The following is a 23,427-nucleotide window of genomic DNA, read 5'->3' as shown; positions in this document are numbered from 1 at the left end:
CTAAATAGCTATACCATGGAATTAGCAAATTCTCATCATAGCTTACTGTGCACTAACTCCCATAGAGCAGCCTTGAAACCATATGCATTACATCACTGCCTTCTATAATGATCAGGTGCAAGCCTGAAACTATTATTCATGTCAGATAGAACAATGAAAATATATTACTTTGGTGAGTATGAACCAGTCACCACAAGCAAGGGTTGCAAGTCAAAGCCACAATTAGCCAAAATATTCAGAAAGTAAACAGCAACAACAAGGGAGATAGATGTAGAGAGTCTTAATTGTCAGGCAAATGCTTATTACAGCTGATTAAATATACTCTATTTAATTTTTTTAAGCACTTTCCCAATTAACTCACCCCATAGAGAGCCTGTGGAGCTCTGTTCCAGTGAAAATACCACAGCATTTAGGATACAAGTCTGGAGGCAACTAACACATAAATCAAACTGCAGGATTAAAATAATAATGGTTTCATGCTGTAGGTGATTAAATGCACTTTGGTGCACCATGATTTAAAAGCTAAGCAACCCAATGCACTTAGTAAATAAGGGTGTTCATAATGGTGGGATAGCCTGTCCATTCCCTGTTGGATGAGAAGCCGTTTGTGATTTTTTTATAAGCAAGCAATCTCACATAAACAAGGCTGTATGTGTGAATACTGTGAAATAATTGTGTTTAATGCAGACATAAAATGAAAAGAAAATAAGAAAAAACTTTTAAAAATCCTTACATAATTTTCCTCCCAGGGAGCAGAAAGGAGAATCACACATGACAGATGTTAGCCATGTCACTTAGCACATGCTCAGATCCACAATTACGGACATTGTATAAGAAACAGAATTAAACAGGAACAGCAGGAAAATTCTGATCGTCTAGTAAATGGTTAAACTGCTTGAAATCCTGCTAAAACACTGCACTACACTTAAGTTCCACACACTGCATTTATCATCAGCAAGGGACATAAGTAATCTAAAGGGAAACAACAAAATGATGATAGATACTCACTTCTAAGAATAGCCAAAGTATTTGTCTAGTATTGCATATAGCAATGTACAGGCAGTAAACAATTCTGATAAGCAGCATGTAAACCTAATAGAGTACATAACTGAAAATTAACACCTATTAACTGCAAAATTTTGAACACAGTTAAGTATTTAACAGTGTTTTAATCACAAACAATTATACCACATACAAAGTTCTTATGGACAAAATCCTATAAAGACAGCCTGCACATACACTCCAAATTCCATTTTAATCACCTTTTTTCCCCTACCTTAGTTTTTCTATTCTGTGTTTTCCCTTGTATCCATTATTCAATTCCCCATGAAAGTACAATCACCTATTTACCAAAGCAAGAATATCACTCACAGCTCATTCCCATTTGCTATTTCCAATCTCCAGAAGAATATATTAATGTATTTATACACACCCCTCACTTCTCCCTGCTCAAGCACTGCTTGTGCTGCACGTTCTTCTAAGCACCACGTTGACCTCCTTTCCCTTATTTTCCCCATATAACAGAAATTCAGTTAGCCTGGATTCTCCGGTGAGGGACTACAAGGCGGCAGCTGTGCTTTTGTGCTTCTGGCCCACTCTGCCACAGTGTAAGGCTCAACTCTTTCCAGAACATATGCCGACGGGGAATCGGGCATAGCAGAAACCCATTTTGTCACAACCACTCTCTTTTGTGATCACAACCCTCCCTTTAAACAAGGGAAAGACAACTATTGCACAAGGCAAAAGGCCACTTCTGCCAAGCCAAAATTACTGTGAAGAGGCAATTCCATCACTTGGCTTCAGTCAGTTTAAAGATGCTTTGCACTGCTCACACAGCACAGTATGGTTTTCAGCAGACCAGACTGTAGTGTTATAATTAACTGTCATTTTGTAGCATAAACTCCTAACTGCAACACCAGGCTTTTGGCTTTCAAGCATGGGGTTTTGATGAAATGAAGCTGAACAGATTTAGAGTCAGTTTAAACAATTCAACAAACTTCTACTTTCTTTCTAACATTTTAGAACTTTAAAGTTGGAATGGAACTCTTCAAGCGGAGACTGAGATGCTGCCAAATTGTCTTAGTTTACCTCATTTTAAGGTCAATGACCTGTTCCTATTTCTGCAGGCACTTTCAATTGTTATTGTTGAACTTTCGCAGTAGTAGGAAAATATATTATCCTGAAATAAAAGGGAGTGAGGAAATACACAGACACACATATATGTACGTGTGTGTGTATATGTATGTATGTATTTTTCATTGAGCTGTAATAGAAACTTTCTTTGTGCAATTTCTATAGACTACCTTAATGTTACCCATATCAGGATTGAAGACAAAATCCTTGAGGATTACATCAATAAAAACATCTCGCATTTTGGGAGTTTGTAAATAATTTCTTTTTGTTTTATCCAAGACAGGAGACTGGTCCTAGTTAACATTAAAGAGTAAGTGCAGCTTACTTCACTTCTATCTACTATATAAATATAATTTCAAAATCCTCCTTGTCTGAAGCCCATTGTTGCACTGATACTGCAAAATTTAACCAGTACATTGAATGTGTAAAGCCTAATGTAAGTTAGGAAAGGTGGACAGCTGTAACCCACTCACAGGAAAGACCGTTACCACCACCCTGAAGTAGAAACCGTTGCCCTCTTGCTGTTATAAGGAAAGGAAGTTACATTATTGGAGTGCTAAGGTTTGGAAACCCTGGCTTAACCACAACCACACACTAAATAGTCCATGGCTTTTCAGTCACCTAGCCCATCCTGCTTACAGGCCAAACTCAGCAAACAAGGGAGAACTTGCAAAAAGCATTCATAGAAGTTAAAGACATAAAAGGTGATATTCTTTACTAGCTCCCTAAACAGGGAGAATTACTCATGTAAGATTCAGCACCTAGAAAATTCCCACAAAGAGTTGGAAACATTTAGAAAAGCTACTTTAGTTAGGAATCGAATTAATATTTATTATGTCTTCAACTTTTCTACAGATTCATTGAACTCTCAGGTAATAAAGGATTCATTCAGACTACTGACTAAGAAGGACAGGACAGATTTAGATGCTTAGCACGGCATCCGAGCTTCAGAGAACAATGGGAAATTCAGACCACGTAATATCCAGAGATGCCACGTCCTGTCTCATTATATTTGGGGTCGTCAGCTTGTTGCTCTTCACTCACATGTTGATCACAAGCAGGTCAAGCTCAGCTCCTATGCCAGGACAGTACTACAAGATTACCAGTGAGGCTGAAAGAGTACAGGGCTACTAGAAAGCCAACTGTGGAACTGCCTGAAGGTAACGTTGCCAAGTCACTCTAGTACGTACTTATGGACTTGGCCCTTTCCTGCTGTAGAAACACGTGGTGAACACTCGAGTCACAACCAGATCCTGGATGAAACCTTGAGTCCTGATGTCCCTCAGCTCTCCAATATGTATATTTTAAATGTCTGCAGTTCTGGTCTATAGAAATATTTTCACCTGTAGTCAACAGGAAGGTTTGCCAGCCCAACACCATACAAGTAAGGGAGAGAGGTAGTTACATGCCCAAGTTCGGCATTTTCAACATTGCCAGCTTAGCTCTCCCCCTTCTACATTAACATAAGAAGTCTTGGGGTCCCCTAGGCTCCACAGCACACTGTCAGAATACAACCCTACACACCCTAAAAAAACCTTAACAAGCATTTTATTGCATTTTGGTGTTAGGCAACATCCTTGATTAGTGCGATAACTCCTACAGCTCACAACGGGCCCAAAGTACAGCCGAGCAACATGCTCACTACTGTGAGTTGTCCCACCAGAATGGGATGGTTCTTGTCAATACATCAACAGATAAATGTTTGCAGAATCTTTATTCTTTTGTACAAGCAAGATAGACTATGTATTTTTCCACCGTGATCAAGGATAGCTGAACAGATCTTACACTCCTGTTGATAACGTTTCTATATTGTTTCACTAAATTCATTGTTCTCACTCAAAAATATGTTCTACGCATGACTTAAACTAGAACAAAGTCTCATAGGCCAACTCTAGCATGGGTGTAAACTGTCATTTTAAAAAATGCTTACAATTAACTACATACTGTAATAAATTAACCACTATTACTACAAGTAAGAATAACCATCAGGTCTGGTCAAAATTGTAGTTGTTGAACTTGGGATTTTTTTAGTCCTTTTTTTTAACAAGCTGTAATGAGAAACATGTAACATCCATATGGGATTATACAGTCTCAAAACACTATAAAACCGCTATAAAATAGACATCAATCTTCATAATACAGTGTACTATGGCAATATTATCATATTCAATTTGCAGACTACCAAACCAGATTAGAATGGTAAATCACATCGAAAACCACATAATAAGGCATTGACAGAACCAGGGTTGAATTCAGAAGGACAATCTGAAGGGCAAAAGAGGTACTCACAAAATCAACTCTTCAATTAGGGCCTAAATGTGTATCTCCTCTTTGTTCTAATCATGCTCAAAAATTAGCAAAAAATATACAGTAAGTGAAAACTACATTATTTTTAAGTGATGTGTTTGACACTGCAATTTACTATGTAAATTAAAAATGGCATTCATAGGCAGCAGAAGGAAGGACAAAGAATTCATACTGAACAGTCAGAATTACAATGTAGAAACTGCTTTGAAAGTCTTCGTAGAAAATAATGTGTTTTGCATGGATTATTCATCTACTTCTAAAACAACGTCATACATGTCCAACAGGGAATGAAAGAGCCAGAATAAATGGCTTCTATTCTACTAACTCTATCAAGAGGCTTGCTTAACAGATGTAATTCCAGAGGGATCATTTTGTCTATGAATAAAAAAAATACTCCAGACAAATATATGATTACATCAAATCCATAATGAGAGCAGAAGAGAGAATGTTTGGGTGGGATGGGGGCTGTTTTGTTATTCAAATCTAGTACTGAGCTCATTTACAGTATCAGCTATATCAGAGGAAAACTCTGGACTGTCTTCTTAGCTAATGTAAAAACTGGCATTTTCTCAAGAAAATACTCCCCACACATTTCCCAGAAGCTTGGCCTAATGTTCAGAGTTTAAAAAAAACAAACAGTTACACAGAAAATTTTGGATTTAGGGAAAATATTTTTAAAATATAATTATATTAAGCTTTATCCATATTTGTAGTTCTGATACAATGACTACTTGGAACTTACAATTTCAGGACATGACAGGACTCAAACCTGTACCTTCTACTACTGGTCTGACAACATAATTAACTAAAGGTATGACTTCTTTCAACTCTAACATGATGCCCATAAAAGCCTCTTTTTTTGCGACGGGAATTATATACTAAAAGATTATCACATGCATTCTAACAAAGGGTTTAGAGATAACCACAATAGCAAATACTGTAATAAATTCAGTAACCTACCATCTGTTTGTGATTTACTGAGAAATATCGTACTGGCCCGTGGATGATCTGATGGGTTGAATTCCATGTTCAAATCTAGAAAGAATAGCACAAAAACATTTATGATTATCCAATGGTATACAAAGATTTTCTCATTCTTTTTAACAAGACCAAGTTTACATACTTAAGCAGCTATTGCAAAACAAAATCCATCTTGAGGCCCACTTTTTTATCCTTCTTCACACAAGTGGCTCTTTTTGGCATGCAGATCATTTGCATCAACACAGCTTTGGGATTAGACTTCGATTCTAACGGCTGCTTTTGGATTAAAACAGATGAAGCAGCTTGAGAAGTTTGTACACAAGAAGTCAGGAATTATCCATTTACCATCAGTTTCTTCCCACCATGCCCCAAAGCCATTGCTAAGCACAGGAACACAGCTTGTTACATGTAATTACAGAAGAATTAAGTATTATAAAACAAATACGCAATCCTCTGTAGATAGATGGTTTCCAAGATTAGATGTGATTAAAGTAAGTAGTTATTGCAGCTGAATGTAAATAAGCTAAGTCTAGGCCAGAGTGTTTTAAATGGTCAAGATTACAAAAACTTGGAACTTTCCTGATACTTCACAGATGAACATATTCCTTGCTGTGACAACTTCTAAAAAAAAAAAAACCAAAACAAAACAACCAAAAACCCAAACAAAAAAACCCAAAGCAGTCCTAAAAAATATTTGCCAGGTTAAAGACTTGAATTTATCACAGCTTATACAAACTTCTATGAATGTTATTTTCCCTATCGAGGTTAAAATCCATTGAATTTACTTGTTCCCAAATTCCACTCCACTACCAATTTGTCAAAACTCTTATATGCCTGCATCCACTTGAAAGTATGCTACTAAAAATAGCACATAATTTTTTATCATTTTCTTGCTCTCCCAGTGTGGCTATCTCAACCTTAGTTCTCTTACATTCTCTTGATCTCTAGATACACGTTCTCTTGCATTTGATGCAGGCATTTATGCAAGACTACATATGAGCACTGATACGTTTATTTTCTGTGATTATTCCAGGCTTTCTACATTTCTCTCACTCCCTTTTCATATCTCTGTGAAAGCTCAGCAAAACTGGAAATTAAGCCCCAAGTCTTATGAAAACAAAACAAAGTCTTTTTGCCCAGGGGTCAAGTTGTCCTGTCTACAGCTTTCCCTGTTCCTTCACCATCCATCACCATACTCTCTTCTCCCTTTCCCTTTTATTTACTAATTTACTAGGTCTTCCACTTCCCTGCTTTTTCCTCCTGACTACACACCTCTCTACAAACGTACTTTCTATTTGTGTTTTTCCCCTTTATGCTCTCTTGGTTTCCTTTTCATCTCCCTGCATTCTGAAGCCCATGAGATGAGCAGCCCAACATGCTGCTCGTACCTGGACATAACTTCTGGAATAAACATGATCTTACTTACAAGGAAAAACCCAGAAACACAGAAGAGCAATTCCTCAGTTGGAAAGGGGGCTCATTATTATTATCAAACCCACAAAGGAAGAAAAAAAAAAACACCTAAGAATTTCAAGGGAAAGTGATTTTGATTCTCCCAGAAACCACAGCTTGCAGCCAAGCTTGGAGAAGATTCTAGGAAGGTCATCTTACTACTAGAAGTTCTGACTTGAAAGGACAGAATTAGAAAGAATGTTTTCCTGTTACTTTCTGCATCTTATTTAGACATGAAGAAGAAAAAAAGAATCACCCATTGAGACAGATAGTGCTGGTGAAGATCGCTTTCCATTTCAGTATAGTTTTTCCATTAAGCGGAATTCAAGATGCAATTCATTAAGTAAAGAGTAATCAGCATCTTAAAATGACAAAATGTCTTTTATCATCCTCGTCATCTTTTATCAAACAGCACAATACATCACCATAAACAAAGCTTTTTTTTTTTAAAAACCAGCACAGACAATCTTTCTACAAATCTTTTGAAGTACAGGAATGCAAATTCAGTCAACAAAACAGGACCAGCAACATGAAACTGAACTCAACTTACAAAACACTGCCCCTAAACAGACATGCATTCCTTTCCTTCAGGCCCAGAAAATTATCTGCTCAGGGAGTAATAACAACCTGGTACAGGCTTCCGGTCTGCTTGCAGGGCCGAAAAGAAAGGAAAACCAATTGCCACATCTTGCAGTCAAGTTGCAACTATTTAAGATTCCTGTGTTATAAAAGGCTATTATGCAGAAGCAGTAAACCAACAGAGGACTTAAAAGTCTTTCTGAAAAAAAGCATGAACTACCAAAAAGCACTGGCTCTCAGATAAACTTATTCTTCAGACAGGAGCTGAAAGAAAGCCAGCAAAATCCAGTATCAGCAGCTGCAGAGGCCAGACCAGGGATTTTGCACCATCTTGGGAGAGGCAGCTACCCACTGCCAGGCAGTGGCCATGTCTCCCTCCCACCACTGAACCCCCCTAAGCACCACACGTCCTCTTCTCTCCACATCCCTTCTCTCACATCCTCCCCAGCAACAGCAACCATGAAACACATCCATCTGTCTTTCTCAAACTGCTTGCACAAAAATCAGAGGAGGAGAACATGGGTATGGGGAGCAGCAAAGCCTGCCAGGGCAGGTTACCCAGCACAAGGTGGCCAGAAGAAAAGTGCTGCTGAGAGACACTGGCTCCCCACCTCCCTTTGAGGAACTGCATAGGCCTCGTGGGCTTGCAGGCAGAAGAAAGCGGTTTGGTGTGTACCTGCAACTCGATCATTCCCAGCTCCTCCAGGGAAAAGCATTAGGCAAATCCAAGCATCCCATAGGCCACCTGTGGGACCACACCACTCCATGCCACCACTGCTGACATACAGGAGCATTAGAATGGATGAAGTTTCACAACATGTAAGATTTCAGTCTCTGGTTGACCTTAGATGTCTTAACTTATTGTATAACTTGAAAAAAAATGCCTTTTTGAATTTGACAACAAATTCTTACAAAGCTGTCATTAGAAACTGTGTTACAGGAGAAACAGATAAGTGATATATATATATCTGAAGCTAGTAACTTATCACCAAAGTATCATGAAAGACAGCCACAATATGAAAGGTTTACTGATTTTGTAATGGAATAGTCAAAGATAAAGAGAGATTTAAACTCACACAAGCAATACTCTACTATTCAAAAGAGAGGAAAATGAGAGCCAGAATTTCAGTTATTGAAATCTGCACAAAAATTTTCTCCATTGCTAGCAGCCTGCTCTGTGACTCATCGTAGCCTTACAAAGGAAAGATCTGAAGTTGGTACTTTTTCCAACAGTTACCCTGCACTCCAAAATCAGCTTTTAAAAAAAAGTCACTGTCCCGTAGACAGTCCAAATCAAAAATCTTTCACTGTAGATGTTCTTTCCAGTTAAACAGATGTGGAATATTTTCCTACGTCTTTTCATAGTTCAAAGATCGCATTTTCTTTTTTCAGTTCTAAAGGACTGTTAAGTCATGCAAAGTATAACTCCCATTCTGTAAACACCTAAACAGTGTGATGCCCCATGAAAATTTCAGGGGTTTTGTCTTCTCAGGATTAGGAACCAAAGGTGTGTGTCTACATATATGTGTATACATACACATGCATATACCTATATAGTTGCATATTTAAATCAAACCTAATTTTTGGTTAGTCAAAGCAAAGTCAGCCTCAGGTACACTTCAGCTAAGAGATCATGTGCCTAACAGAATTCACACAATTTTGGAGGATTTGGGCAAGACCATTCTTACAAATACATGCAAATATACTTAAGATTGCATTCTCTTCCTTGTTTAGTAGCATGTCAAAATAACAGTTATTATAATGGGCATTCTGATTTATAAAATCAAAATAAATTCACACTCTCTCCAAGAGAAAAAGGTAGATTTTGCATATAACTTAATTCGGTACATAACTGCGCTGAAGTTTAAGACAACCACTAGAAGACCACAATGAGATTCACCCTGGGCACTGTGAAAAACTTAGTTCCTAAAGCCACAGTAGCTGCATTCAAATATGGCCATAAAAAGAAGCGAACTGTAGAACAGTTCGGTTTCAGACTTGGGCTAAAGCCCAGGCAAGATTTTAAATCTCAAAACAAGATCTTAAAAAGCATTACTGAGACCAAAAATACTGAATACAGCCTCAGTCTGCACTTTTTAGAAGGATAAGAATAAAGTTCAGATGAGTGTAGAAGAGAGCTACAAGAATGACTGGAGAACTGCAGAAAATGCCTTCAAATGAGAGTCTGAATTCAAACTGTTTAGCTGATGAAAAAGGAAAACTAGGAGGTGTCTGTAGTTCACACGTACCTTCACAGAGGGAGAAGAATAAGTACTAAAAGCTGTCTCTAACCTAACACACCACGTAACAAAAACAGTGGAAAATGAAAGCAGAAACATCTTAATTATGAACTTGGATGAAAAAAAAAAAGGGAGGATAATTAGGCACTGAAGGTCCACACCCAAGGAACTCAACTTATTTTGATGTTTTCCCTTTCTAGAAGATTGCTTCAGCCAAACATCTTTAGGCTTTAGTCCAGCATGAGTATTTAGGCTCAATTTAAGAATAACTACATGCAAGTTACTGGCTTATGATTCATATGCAGGTCAGAGCAGATGATCCCAGGGGCCTCTAGCCTAAGTTCTATAAAATCTTCAGAAATAGGAATATTTAAATTATCAAGCACAAAACCTCAGCAAATCCCAGTGGCACATCTGTAAACTTTCTAAAACCGCACCAAACTCTGCTGCAATTCTTCAGAAAGAGCTACGTTTTAAGACTTGTGGTCAGAATATATTATGCAAGATAGAAACAGAAAAGGATGAGACTAAATCTTTCATGGCAAAATTTTAACCAAAAAAAAAAAAAGTTTCTTCACCTCATGAGTCTATTGAGATAGAAACATGCACCACAAGAGGATGAGGGATGGGTGCTGTAGCAACTAACTTCTGAGCAACACATATCAAAGCTTCTGCCTTGACACAAACAGGAAAAACCCACAGTTGCTACTTTTATAACAGTGCATGTGGGCTGCAGCACAGGGAGCAGGTCTGAAAATGTGTTTATTCGATCAGAAAAATAAGATGTTATTTCCTTCCTTTTGAACAATTGAAGTTGGGCAAGTTTGCACTGCCAAAGCTCTGATGCTGATTCAGTAACGAACTAAAGTCTAAACTGAGTAAAACACTTGTTTTAGACTTAAACAGTTCTGAAATAATCTGGTGAAATTACCTTGCTTCCTTCCCTTCACCCCTGGGACCATAGGCTATCACTGTCACTGCACAACCACCACTATCATTAAGGAAAGAGATAGTGTCACGTATTAATTTAATGACCTATCATATGCTTAAAAATGAAATCAATCCATGTTTCTTCTTCCCAGAAGATTTTTTTTTTCTTAGTTATTTAAAGGGACTTCAAGGTAAGAAAAGAACAGACCTGTCCAGGGCATGCCATGGAGGGAACTGCAGCTGACCGGGCACTACACAAAGTAGTTAACCTCTCTGCCATCTTTTCTCCACCCACAACCCGACATTACTGAGCAATTGCCTGGTATGGCCTGCTGGGTGGAAAACAACAAAAACACCACAAAGTTGCTTATCAAGAAATTAGAAGAATGCAAGCAATGAACAATGTTTGATTAAGCCCTACACATTTCCAGGAAGCCTGTTGAAAGGGAAGAGAAAACAATCACCACTGGAGCAGAGGGAAAGAGAAGCACAGGTGACCCGAGGGAAGGGAAAGACTTTCACGGAGACATCAAGGGCAGGGCTTTTGGTGCGCCCTGAGGCGGGTGGGGAACAGCACAGCTCTGTGCCGCCATACGAGAGCTGCACCTCCCTTGCCTATGCCACCTCCATGGTACCAGCAGGACCTGAGATGTTATTTCTCTGGCTGTCAGAAAGAGTGAAGTTGTTGCTCCAGCTTTCAGTGTACCAGCCTGTACGACTGAGCTGATGTCATCTGTGGGAAGAGAAACAGAAACAGTATTCTCCAGGCACAGAGAGATAAGTTTCCCCAACGCTGAACCTAGAAAAATGCTGAAATATATTTCTAAAGTCTCATCGCATCTTATGCCTTCCTGCTTCTCTTTTACTCTGGTGGGCTGCTCCCCTCTATTAACAGCAATTAGCCATTTAAACATACAGTAACGAAAATATTCCCTTAAACATTATTATGTCATTATAATTTCCTCAGGAGTTGGTAAGAGTTAAATGGGTACCTCAGCTAAGAGGATCTCCCTCATGTGTCTCTAGTCAAATGAAGCAAAAAACAGAGACTACTTTAAAAAAAAACAGAGAGCAAAGAAACAAGACTGAAGAAAGTAATCTCTCACCATTATTATCCATTTTCTTAGACTTTATTTTTATTTTAAATCACCATGATTTATGCAAAGGAGCCACGATACAATCTTACATTTGGAAAACCATATGACTAAATCTAGTACTAAAGTTTCCATTTGAGACTTCTGTACATTAATGTCTCTAAAACATGGGATGCGCCAGGCACTGGGACTAAAATAATTCACTGGGATGAATAAATAAATAAAGCACTGGGATGCTTTCTGTTCAGAAGTTTTTATAGCTTTCAAGCCAAAATAAGACTGAATTGTATAGGCTGATTTCACTGGATAATAACAATAACTGCATCTGCTTTTACACTAAAGCTTCCGAGATGGGAGATCCACTACTAGAAGTTTCAGTTCATCCCACTCAAACATGACACAATCACAGCATGAAGATTTAGCAGAATCAGACCACAAGATTTACCTGTACCTTTTTACAGTATTTCATGTCTAGTGTAAGCAGCAACTAACCTACCCCAAATGAAAACGCCTCTCAGCTATGTTACTGCCTGCAGTATTCTTGTAAGAACGAATGTTAATGACGATGTCCCAGTACACGCTAACAGTGATTATGAAAAGAAAAGAAAGTTGGAAATTGGAAGGCTTTCAGGAGGCAATTGGCTGGAAGGGTAAACTCCTTCAGGTTTGGCTAGGTCACTGGAAAAACTTGGATATGATCTTTGCTACCCTGGAGCTACGCTATTCTCCACGTACCATTCCAAGCAAACGACGGGCACAACATTTCTCAGCAAGCTGCAATTACACGGTGACTCTGGTCCAGGCTCTGCTCTGCTCTTGGTCTTCGAGGGAGACACAGAGATAGTTCATCAATAAAAGGAGCCCTCTGTGGCAAATAATGCTCGTTTCTGTACAGTTATTCCTGACCAGTCAGCCAAATTACAACATAGAGCAGTTCTCATGGACACAGCTGTATTTATTTTCTCTTCTAGAAGGAAAATCACATATATAACTTCTCACAGAACAAGGCTGAATGAGGTTTGTATCCAGGATTTTTAGTTTTGTATCATTTTTCAGGATTTGCATTCCCTTTCACAGCAGTCTCTCCCAACTAAGTAGACACATCTCAAGAGCAAATTAAATCATCTGACATTACGTGATGTGTCTCTTCTTTAACATCTCCTTATATTTAGAACAGAAAAGATACCAATTAATAAATCTTTTCCCTCTCAAGTTCATCTCATGAATGTCTTTCAGATATTACAGTACTGCATTTATTAGTTTTTGCTTTAACTGTAACCAAAATGAAGTTTAAAAGTTTTATTGATATATAAGATAGCAGAAGATAAGAAAAAAAAAAATTCAAACACATATCCATTTCCTGCTCCCTGAGGAAAACAGAGGAAAAGACAATTTCTCCCCATTACATGAAAAATTCAGCATGGACTTTGAGAGCAACAATTCTGTGCTGTTATTAATTCAGGAGCATCCCCACCGTTAAACAGAACTGTCCATTGTAAAATGTGCCTAATGCAAAATATATGGCTGTGTATATATATATATTTACATCATACTCAAATACTCCTTCCCTGGCTTTTGAGTATAACATAAAGCATGATTCTTCATTACAGTACCCTGGAACACCTGAAGTGTAAATAAAATAATGGAATGCAGAACACGGTCCACTCTGAAAGCCAGTTCTTTATGTCAAAGTATCTTGACACAAAGAATGTCACTTTCCCTTCACTTACCCGGATGGAAATCCAAGGCCAGCAAAGAGAAGCAACTTTTCAAATATGGTACCTTTAAGATTTTCCAGCAAAACCAGTTTCCTGTTAAAATCAGCAAGAGTAAGGACAAGCACGTGTGTGCGCACGCCTCCCTCCCTTCCTGCCAGCATGCTCAAAATATGCTACAGGACAAGGGACACTGATAAATACTCAGTTGTAAACTGTCCTCCCAGAAAGCCCCCCGCCAATGTTTTAAAGAGAATTCTTTTTTATGAAGTGTTCAACAGAATCCAGGCCAAGAATCACAACTGGACCCAAAACTTGTTCATGTGCAGGATATCCAGGGATATCAAGTGGACGTGTGCCAGAATACAGACAAACTGACTCCAGAGATGAGGGACAACATTCCCTATGACATTACTGGTTTTCATGAACAAAAATTCATTCTAAACCCCCATTTTCATTATACAGAGAGTATAAACAGACATTTACAATGAAAAAATTACATCAGGACAGCAAGTGGAGCCCTGCAAGTCCAACACACGTAAGAGCTCACATTGCTTCCGACTCCTTGGCATCGAGTAGGAAGCAGATTTCAGCCCAGCTGAGTCAGGTAGCCAGAGTAAGACCCAGCAGACCAGCAGCCTCCCTCAGAGGTCTCAGGTCTGCCAACAACCACCTGCCTCAGCTCATCTGGATGAACACACTGTCAGGAAAACAAAGCCCAAGCCAAGCAAAGCTGGTCTAATGCTTCTCACCAAAAGGCAAGGAAACATACACACAACATTTCAGTTCTGCTGTTGGAATGCAAAGTTGGGGCAAGGCTTGCCATCATTTTTTCAGAAGCATGGTCTGCTCCGAATATTATAAGTAATATAAGCAATAATATGAAGACATTATTCCCACAAAACCTTTTTTTCAATAATCATATGTGATATGGTTGCCCTCAAGTAATGCAAGATGGAAAGAGGAACTACAGTGCACGCTTTTTAAAAGAGTATCTTGCTTTGCACTTCTGCACTTTGCTGTGCATCTCCCATCATTGCTCATTTTCTCACTGCCGACCTTTCCATTTGGTTACTAAACACCACTTTTTGGCACTTGAGAACATGGTACTCAAGCTCCCCAGTTCCACCTTCTCTCTTAATAACCTTCCTCCATTAAATTACACAGAGCCAGCTAACGCACGTTAGATGTGATTGTATCAGCATGCACCCCTTCAGAAACACGGGCTGGCATCTCTTCGTTCCAAGTGCATTTCTACGTAAGGCAGCAGAATGTCACCACCTAGACTGCTTCGCCACCTGTTTCCAGTGGGTTTTATTAACACCCTAACTACTGCCTGCTTTTGTCAATGTCACTCGTGCCCCACTTACGGCACATGTAGCAACAAAAGGAACAAAGCCGCTGTCCTATTAACCTCAAACTGAAATTTATGCATTTCTCTAATGCCCCAGTGACACTGAGCACCACGAATGCTTTTTCCCTGATGCATTTTTACTTAACATATAGACCACTTTAAAATTAATTTACTCTGCCCTATTAGATCCAAAGGTAGAAAGAATGGAATATAAACAGCTGTGAAAGACTTTTTTAAAAAAATTATTAATAATAAAAAAATCTTATTTTTCTTCCCATAAATGTATCAGAAAAAATCACATTACGATTCACTTATCACTCATTATGATAATCCTTTAACATGATACATATGAAATCTTTTACAGATATAAACACAGTATCATTACAGACCTAAACAAATGATACCAGCTGTTGCCATACCAAATTATTTTACTTGTCATTTCAAAACATTCAAACAGTACTACCATGCTCTCCACCAAGAGGCCTCAAGCCATCAATGCCCCAAGCAAGGCTGGCTGTGATCCTAGCCTCCCTTGCCACAAATTTAACCCAGAGGTTAGCAGCTGGCAGGGAATTATTTGTCACCGAGTCAAACACACAATACCAGTCAGCAGAAGTGTTGGGTTAACCTACTGTAAAGTGAACCAATTTTACTTGAAGACACAGATCAATACAAAGTCAGCAGCATAATCATCATCATCATCATATCACAGCTGAGCTGACATTATAAACTTGAATCTTAGACTGAAGCATTATCTGCACCTTTGCACCGAGGTGTATGCATTTCAACATTCCTCAAAACACAGACATCACTGCCACACGAATCATTAAGAAACAGAATGACCTTAAGGATGTGTTATGTTCTGCAAATCAGGGCACAGGAGTTTGAGCTGTAGCTCAACTCTTTATCTGGAAAAAAGTAACTTCATAATAGTGACTGAAGTTCTGAGGAGCCCTCACAGCAGCCCAGCAGAGCAGGTTGAGCTTACCTTTCCTCATTCCCTTACGGAAATGATTTTAATAAATGCCAGTGAAAATGGCATCTTTCCAGGATCTTTTTCCTTTTGCTTCCCTAAAGTATTTATCAAACAGCTAATAGGTAATCCATGAAATACAAACAGAAAAAGAACCTGTTCTCGTTTCTCAGAAAATTTAGTGCCAGTGTATTATAAAACACTTGTAAGGGTACATCTGTGACTTCAAGGGCAGCAGCTGCTTTTTTAATATGGAAAAATATAATTTGCAATCTTCTCTGAGGAACACCACAGGATACTTTGTAAACGACAATAATAGGCTTTCAATTTTCCCCCTGCAGATTTGTATTAACATGGCAACCAAATTACCATGCTACCAAATAGTGTGTTAAAATCAGTACTACATGCAGATTGCCACCTAAAACTGAAAAGCGACTGACATTAAATTAAAAACTCTCTCATCACTGAAACTCTACATTTGTGCATGTATGCAAAAGCCCATAAACACATCCAGCTAAAGCACGTGTGCGTGTATATACACATGCCTGAGCCACTGAGCACTTCCATTACTGAGCTGTAGTGCTGACCCCTGAGCTCAGGAGGCTCAGTTTCCTTAAAGTCTTATGGCAGAACGCATACAATATAGCTTGCTCAACATATATCCACTCCAGATGCAGCTGTGTAATTCTTGCCCAGACTCCAGACACATAGCTTCTGAAACCTAAAAACCTGTGACCGCCAGGTATTTTGTCTGTCCTCAAAAACCCCTTAACTTACACTCACGTGTCCTATACACCAAGCAAAGAAAAAGGAGCAAGAAGAGGGAAAGAGATACATTAAACTTTGAAGAAAACAATTGCAGACCTTTAATTGACATTTATTCTCGGTCTTTGATTGAGTTCTTTAACTGACATTTGTTCTCAGAAGAGTCAGCTCAGAATCATTAAGTGCTGATCTTGGAGAAGCACCTTGTAACAATTGAATATGTTGCGAAATTGTCACTGTAGGAGGCACCATTTCCAGAGTGATAAAAAGCAGTATATTGATATCTTGCTATTTGCTTTGAATTTATAATGATCTAAAACACTGCCATCCATCTTCATTATGATTTACCGTATTACTCTGAATATGTGAATAGCTCTGAACAGCCACAGAAAAGTCTTATATATTTACTTTTAAATCAAAATCATACAGAAATGTTTTGTTCTTGTCCCAAACATGCACTTACTCCCAAAATTACATTGGCTCAATGCCCAGGACAAGTAACATTCAGTCCCAGAGCAGTAATTAGTTTCAGATCCAATATCTTGCAACTCTCTAGCTCTTAATATGAGCTCTGGGCAACTGAAAAAGGGATAAAAGCAGCTTCCTATTTGTTTTTCTCCCAGTCATATGGACACAGCCACTGCACATAATATTCAAGTCTTGAGGCTGACCTGATCAGCCACAAGTAATGCAGCCATTCTAAATTCAGGCAGATAAAACCTTACCAGATCAAACCCAAAACAGGGATACCTGTGCTACTGGTAAGAAGGGGGAAGGTCACTGTGAAACTGCAATCCAAAGACATGTTGCAGAGAACACACGCAAGGTTAAATTATGTACAGTACAGACAAAAAAGTTGAAGGGGGTACTAGTATTTCTGTTACAGATAAGGAACTGAGGAAAAGGAGTAAAGTCAATGCATCACTAAAATCCTGGTGCCATTTTGCACTTAGTCCACACCTCTGCAGAGCAGACTCCAGGCTTCGATCTATGTAGTTAGCCAGAAAAAGAAGAGCACAGACTTAGGGACCCTAGGACCATCTTGTCCAATCTTCATATTGCTGCTTTTAGATGCCTAATTCAAAGCTAGTCACCCAGTTGCCCTACAGTCAATAAAGGACACACTTTTAGAAGTGCATTTGTCCAGAGGCTCTCTGCCTAATCATAAAACAAAAATTTGGGATAGAACAGATGCATCATACTCTAGACATGCTGACCCTTTATCTCTCCTGATACATTTCTTGACAAAGGTACCAGGGAATTAATTCAAAATATACCTAAAATAAAGTGCTGCACTAACCCGGCCATAGTCTGCTTCTGATCATTCACACTGACACTATGTGCTGCTTATTTATTAAGCAGTAGCTTATTTCCAGATTATGGGAATTGTTCCATGTACCAAGGCTACCGGAAAGATACACGCAAATGTCAGATGCTGTGTAATCTAACTTTTTTGGACGAACATTTCCTATTATTGCCTGGCAGGCAAATGCTAATTTAACTCACCAAGTTCAATTCTTTTGAGCTATTTTTACTTAAATAGCTCAACACTTTCAAATGTTCATTGCAAAATTCAGACCTGTGCTCAACCTACCAGGTAGATACACTGAAAGCAACTGTGAATTCCTACCACAGAACAGTTAAAATCACCTCATGTCAGTCTACAATACTGCTTTCAGAGTTGCTATGACAAAAGAAAATCAGAAAAACAATATATTAAATCAGAAAAGATAATAACTAAAGCAGCACCCTAATCAGAATGATTTCAAGTCTCCTCCAAAACAATCTACTGAGGGAATCTACTGACAGGGAAGAATAACCACATCATTAGCAATTTCTACTCCTGTCAGGAATGCATTTAGTCACACCATAGATTAAATGTTTAAGCAATTGCAAAGCAGACGTGAGATTTTCCAATCTGAAGGCCTACGTCTAATCTGCCAATAAAAAATTAAATACAGTGAGTCATTTCACTCAGGACAGCAGTTCCTCACTTCAAATCTCATCAGAGGTTTTTTCATTAAAATGTGACAGACAGCTGACATCACAGGAGAGGTTTTACTGGAAAGTGCCATATGTATAGAAGCAGATATTAAATCAAACTCTGACTGCCCTTTAAAAGTGAAAAAAATACAATTTCATACATTCAGGAATCACCACATAAAATGAACATGTGGTATTTACCTGAAGGTCCTACTCTTCTGAAGAACCTATTTTTAACGATAGTGTCCTGATATTTAAAGTACCTGTATACATAGAGGGAAAGTCAAGCAGGTTTTTGTAATGGGACGTTATATGTCTCAGACTTTCTGAAGTTCCTTAAAGGAGTAACAAACATTTGCATAATGATACAACCTACCTGGGCTTCCAAAAGGCTTTAACAAGGTCACCTGCTTCTGAAACTAAGCAGACATTCAGTGCTGAGAAAGGCCAGGCACAAATTGCTTAAAAGATGGGACATGAAGCACAGGATGAAATGGTCACTTTTCAACAACTGTTCTCTGTTGTTTTTCAACACATTCAAAACCATGAAGCGAATTTAGTAAGATTGCAAAGTCTGCAGATGATGGGACATAACACAGCAAATTAGCATCAGCTATGAAGAATGTCTTAGTTACTGGTCAACAAAATGGCAGATGTAGATAAATGCAAAAAACTGGGGCACATAGGAAAAAAAATTCTAAATTCATCTTCAAAATTATGAGCTTTGAATATTCCTACTCAGGAAATATGTTGTAGGAATTGGGAACAAATGCAACTAGTGTGGACAGATTCAAACCACACAAAAGGAGGCAGCTCTTCAGCAACATTTAACGCTGTGGAACTACTTTCCACAAGACACTGAAGTTCCTACAGTTTCAAAGGGTTCAAAAGGGATTACACAGGTTCCTGGAAGACAAATTCGCTATGAATTGCAAAGTATATAGTAACTGCCCAGGAAGTTCCCAGGGTGCAATTTTAGGGCAACTAGGTATTCTGAAGAACTACTGTTAAGTTTCTCTGTTTTATATTCTGCCATCGGCTCCTGCAGGAGACAGGACAGAGGGCCAGGCAGAACTTCGGTATAACCAACACTGCTCACATTAAAATCCTGTTACATCGTAATCTGATAAACTAGAAAAATAAACAGCTTAAATTAAACCAAATAGGTCCTTTGTCTTTGAGACCCACTAAAATATCTGAAGTAACTAAACCCAAAGCGGGGAATTTACTAGACCAGCATGTACTTTTTAAGCAAGGAGAAAAGCTGTCATAGCCTAGTAGTTTAACATTAACTTTTCTCCACTGCTGTAGTTTTGTCAACTTTCCAGCATCAGATTTATTGCAGCATATGGACTTTCATTCTCAGAGAGCACTGATGAGACATGCATTTGTCTTTCTGGTAGCTGATGTTCTGGAAAGCAGAGAGAAAGGGAGGTACTGCATGCCTTGCGCATCGACCACAGGAACCAAAATACAGATGAGTCAGAAATGAAACAAGTCCAAAGCAAATTTTCAGTAAGGGTCCAATTACTCATTTGCTACAGGCCATGCTACCACTCCAGTTAACTCTTAGGTCAGTGGATTGCCATGTTGCAGTTGTTCTGGCTGGAATAATGCTCATGTCCCATCTAACACTATATACACGTTGATCTACTGCAAACTGCCTAAGGATCTGGACCATTCCAGGAAGAATTGGTCACTAACCTTCTTTTTCCTACCAGTGTATACCTAGACTGAAGCCATATATTAAAACCCATACAGCTCTGATTTGTAAAACAATGCCTAGAGTTGCTAGTTCTGCAGGAAAAAATTTACAATACTTTTGGGTAGAGAGGAACAGAGGCTTTAGGCTTTGGGTTTGGTGTTTTGGGTTGTTTTCCCCCACATGTCACTTTGAAAATAGACTAAATGCAGAGGATTTTGTAGGCCCTCGCTGTCTGTGAAAGGAACATGAGGGATTTCAGCTTTTATCTGGGTTGCTTTGCTTATTATGGTCCCTACATTTTGCAGTGGGCAGCTGCTTCATATATGTGAAATAGCATGAGAAACAGGAAAAGAAAGTATGAATTAAACTAAAGAAGAGAAACTTAAAATCAGAAACAGGAAGAAAAAGAGGCACTATACTGGACAGGCAATACTGTGTTAAGCACAGGGAAAAGAAAAGCTGCAAGAGCTAGGAAGAGAAAATACCTAAAATGCGAAAGCCTGTTCAGAAACAGGCAGGGGAGACAACCAAACCACAGGAAGGCAAGGCAATGGCTTATGAGTTAGCATCTAACAGCTTTTGTTGAACACTTTTGACTGGTATTTATTAAACATGTTATTCAACACATAGCTTAGAATGCATTTATACAACAAAGCGAGGTTTTGAAAAAGCCTTGGCTGTAAGGAGGGATTGGATCCTGACTCCACCAAAGAGCCAACACCAGAAGCATACCACTGCTCAGTGAGAGCCAGAGGAACTTTTAACACTTCAGTAAACGCAGCACAAAACTGCCGCTGCTTTTTATACACCCCAAGACCTTGGCGGAACTATTTTTTGTCAATATTTTTCAAAATACACAAGTTCACACTTCTAAAAATTAACAGGTTTTGGATGGAAAGAAATGTTCAATGTAGCATTTTCATTTTGACACACACTTTTTAAAACAGAAATTTCCCATATTTTGTAAATCATGACCATTGCCAGCTAGAGAGACAAATCACAAATATAACAAAACAAAAAAGTTTTTTTCTCTTGAACTATGAGGTTTAAATGTTCCCTCACTGCCTTAAATTTCTTCAAAAATGTTGGAAGGTACAATGTTGTCTTATGATTTAAAGACTTGACTGGCCTCTGACCACCTGCAAAAATACAAGAGGGTTGTCTTTCTCTGCCTGCCCTTCATTCGCATCCTACTTGTGCAGAAAAATGACTTGACTGACCAGAGTTTCACCTACTGCCTGTGTTCAGTTTGGATTCAATCTGTACTTCATCTCACCACCCCCCACAAAAATTCCCTGCTACTTTTGCTGTAATAAAGCTGCAAAATTTGGCAGCTCCAAGCCTCCTTTTATATAAGGAGAAGAACTAATTTCACTTTGCTGTTTGTACTTTGTCCTAGCGACATGAAATACACACAGGATTTGCTTATATAATCTCCAGATACGTGGGAGGGATTTGGAGGCATGCCTGAAAACCTGCCACTTCTTACGCATTCAAAAGCTCGACAGCATGTTTTTCCCAAGTACACATCCATGTAGCTAAAATCACAATTTAGTTCCTTCACTCTGTATCATCAAAAACATTACCAAAAAACCAAAAGCCACACAGGGAAGAGAGTAAAATAAAAAAAATTTAAAAATATACACAGGACGTCTGTACGATAACTTGGGCTTGGTCCTGTTGTAAATGAGAAGAGCTCTAAAGAAGTTAATGGATTTACACCAATTTACACTATCCAATAACTTTAGTGGTTTCAGTCCAAATACCAGCAGATCAGTCACCGTAAAATACAGCCACCAGAATTGACATTGACGTCACTGTTGTTGGCAGTTTTTTCTGAGAATCTGTGAACCGTGAACCTTAGCCTTTTTTCAACAAACACTCAGGCACATAACACATCAGTAGTTCCAGTGACAGCAGTGCTAGACAGGTCTTCCTGTTCCCTTTAGCTATCACTCTTCAGTGTGCCTTGGTCTTAAGGCCGCTGGAAGTCTTCCAGGTATCAATGAAGCCAGTCTGTTTTCATTTACCAGCAGTAGGCTAATATTTTCAAAAATACAACAGAAAAAAGTTTTAAAATTCACTTTTGTAATATTAAGGAAAGTTCCAATTATTCTATTTGAAGACTCACAAAACTGAAGAAAAATATAGAAAAAAGACAAGGTTCAACTCGACATACTTTTCCAGCAGAAGTACTAGCAAGGTGAATCTAGCTGAAAGGTATCAGCCTTTGAAAAATCATTAGCATCATCTTTGTTTTCTGTTTCTCAACCTTTAAAACTTGATGCTGTCTCCAATCTGTCTGACTTCAAAAGCAGAAAATGATTTGTCCTCAATATGAATATATCTGCCTACTGAAAATCACTTTATGGGTGTTTTTGACTTTTTTTTGTTTCTTCCTCCTATACCTTACATTTCTTCTTTGAGATATGCAGATGAAACTCCCACAACTGGACGCCAATTTTCTCCCATATAATTAAGTGGAAAATACGTAATCTATTCCTGAAGTCTTTTTAAGATCTTAGTCACTTTTCACCAATGCTGACAAGAGATGCCCTAAATGATTTTGATCAGCTGAATATGGAAATATATTCTGCAAGTTCACAGTACTTCATTTCTTCAAAATACAAGGATGATTGAAGAAACGGCAACAATTTTTGAGACACCCACCTCAAAGGTTTGCCATGGGCCTCATGCCTTGGCTTAGGGTACATACATTGTATTCCATGGCACCCGTACGCCATCAGCCACCACTATTTCTGGCACTGTCTTTTCTTCAGCACGATAAGGGGAAAGTTATCATTACAGTTGAGGCAAAAGGCTGGGGCTCTTGAGATTCAAGGTAAGCGTTCAACTCTGCCACAAACTTACTGTGTGAATTTGCATAAATAATTCTACTGGATTCCTAACCTTGGTGTATTGACTCACTCACACTTTTAAACCTTTTAGAAGAATGATTGTTTCTTGCTCTAAGTATGCCACATAGCACCTCAAAGCTCATATAGCAGTCTGTAAGACACTGTCTGCACTAAAGCAACGCGAATTAATTTCAAATCAATAGCCATGTCTAATGATTCAGGGAAAGAGTTTACATAGAGCTTACGAAAACTTTCAGATTTTAAGAAGTTGCTACTAAGAAAGCTGCCATATCTTGGAATGCCTTAGTCTACCCTTTCTAAAGAGGACCTTAGCACGTACCCACCAAATTAAGATGAC

The 23,427-nt window shown here is 38.6% G+C and overlaps 1 protein-coding gene across 3 annotated transcripts in view; it reads right to left on the bottom strand.

The window, feature by feature from the left end:
• The window catches only part of CCNY (cyclin Y), a 130,369-nt gene that overhangs the window by 49,922 nt on the left and 57,020 nt on the right, over positions 1 to 23,427 (bottom strand). The window contains exon 2 of one of the 3 annotated variants that reach the window (XM_076331868.1): positions 5,401 to 5,475. In XM_076331868.1, coding sequence (XP_076187983.1) covers positions 5,401 to 5,475 — 75 coding nt within the window. Of the gene's footprint in view, positions 1 to 733; positions 924 to 5,400; positions 5,476 to 23,427 lie in introns of those variants that run through there. The other 2 variants (XM_076331870.1, XM_076331869.1) reach the window with 2 other exon arrangements.

The sequence above is a fragment of the Aptenodytes patagonicus genome, chromosome 2 (genome assembly GCF_965638725.1).
Source record: "Aptenodytes patagonicus chromosome 2, bAptPat1.pri.cur, whole genome shotgun sequence".
Lineage (NCBI taxonomy): Eukaryota > Metazoa > Chordata > Aves > Sphenisciformes > Spheniscidae > Aptenodytes > Aptenodytes patagonicus.
The sequence above is the reverse complement of the archived record's forward strand: the minus strand, read 5'-3'. Positions and strand labels throughout refer to the sequence as shown.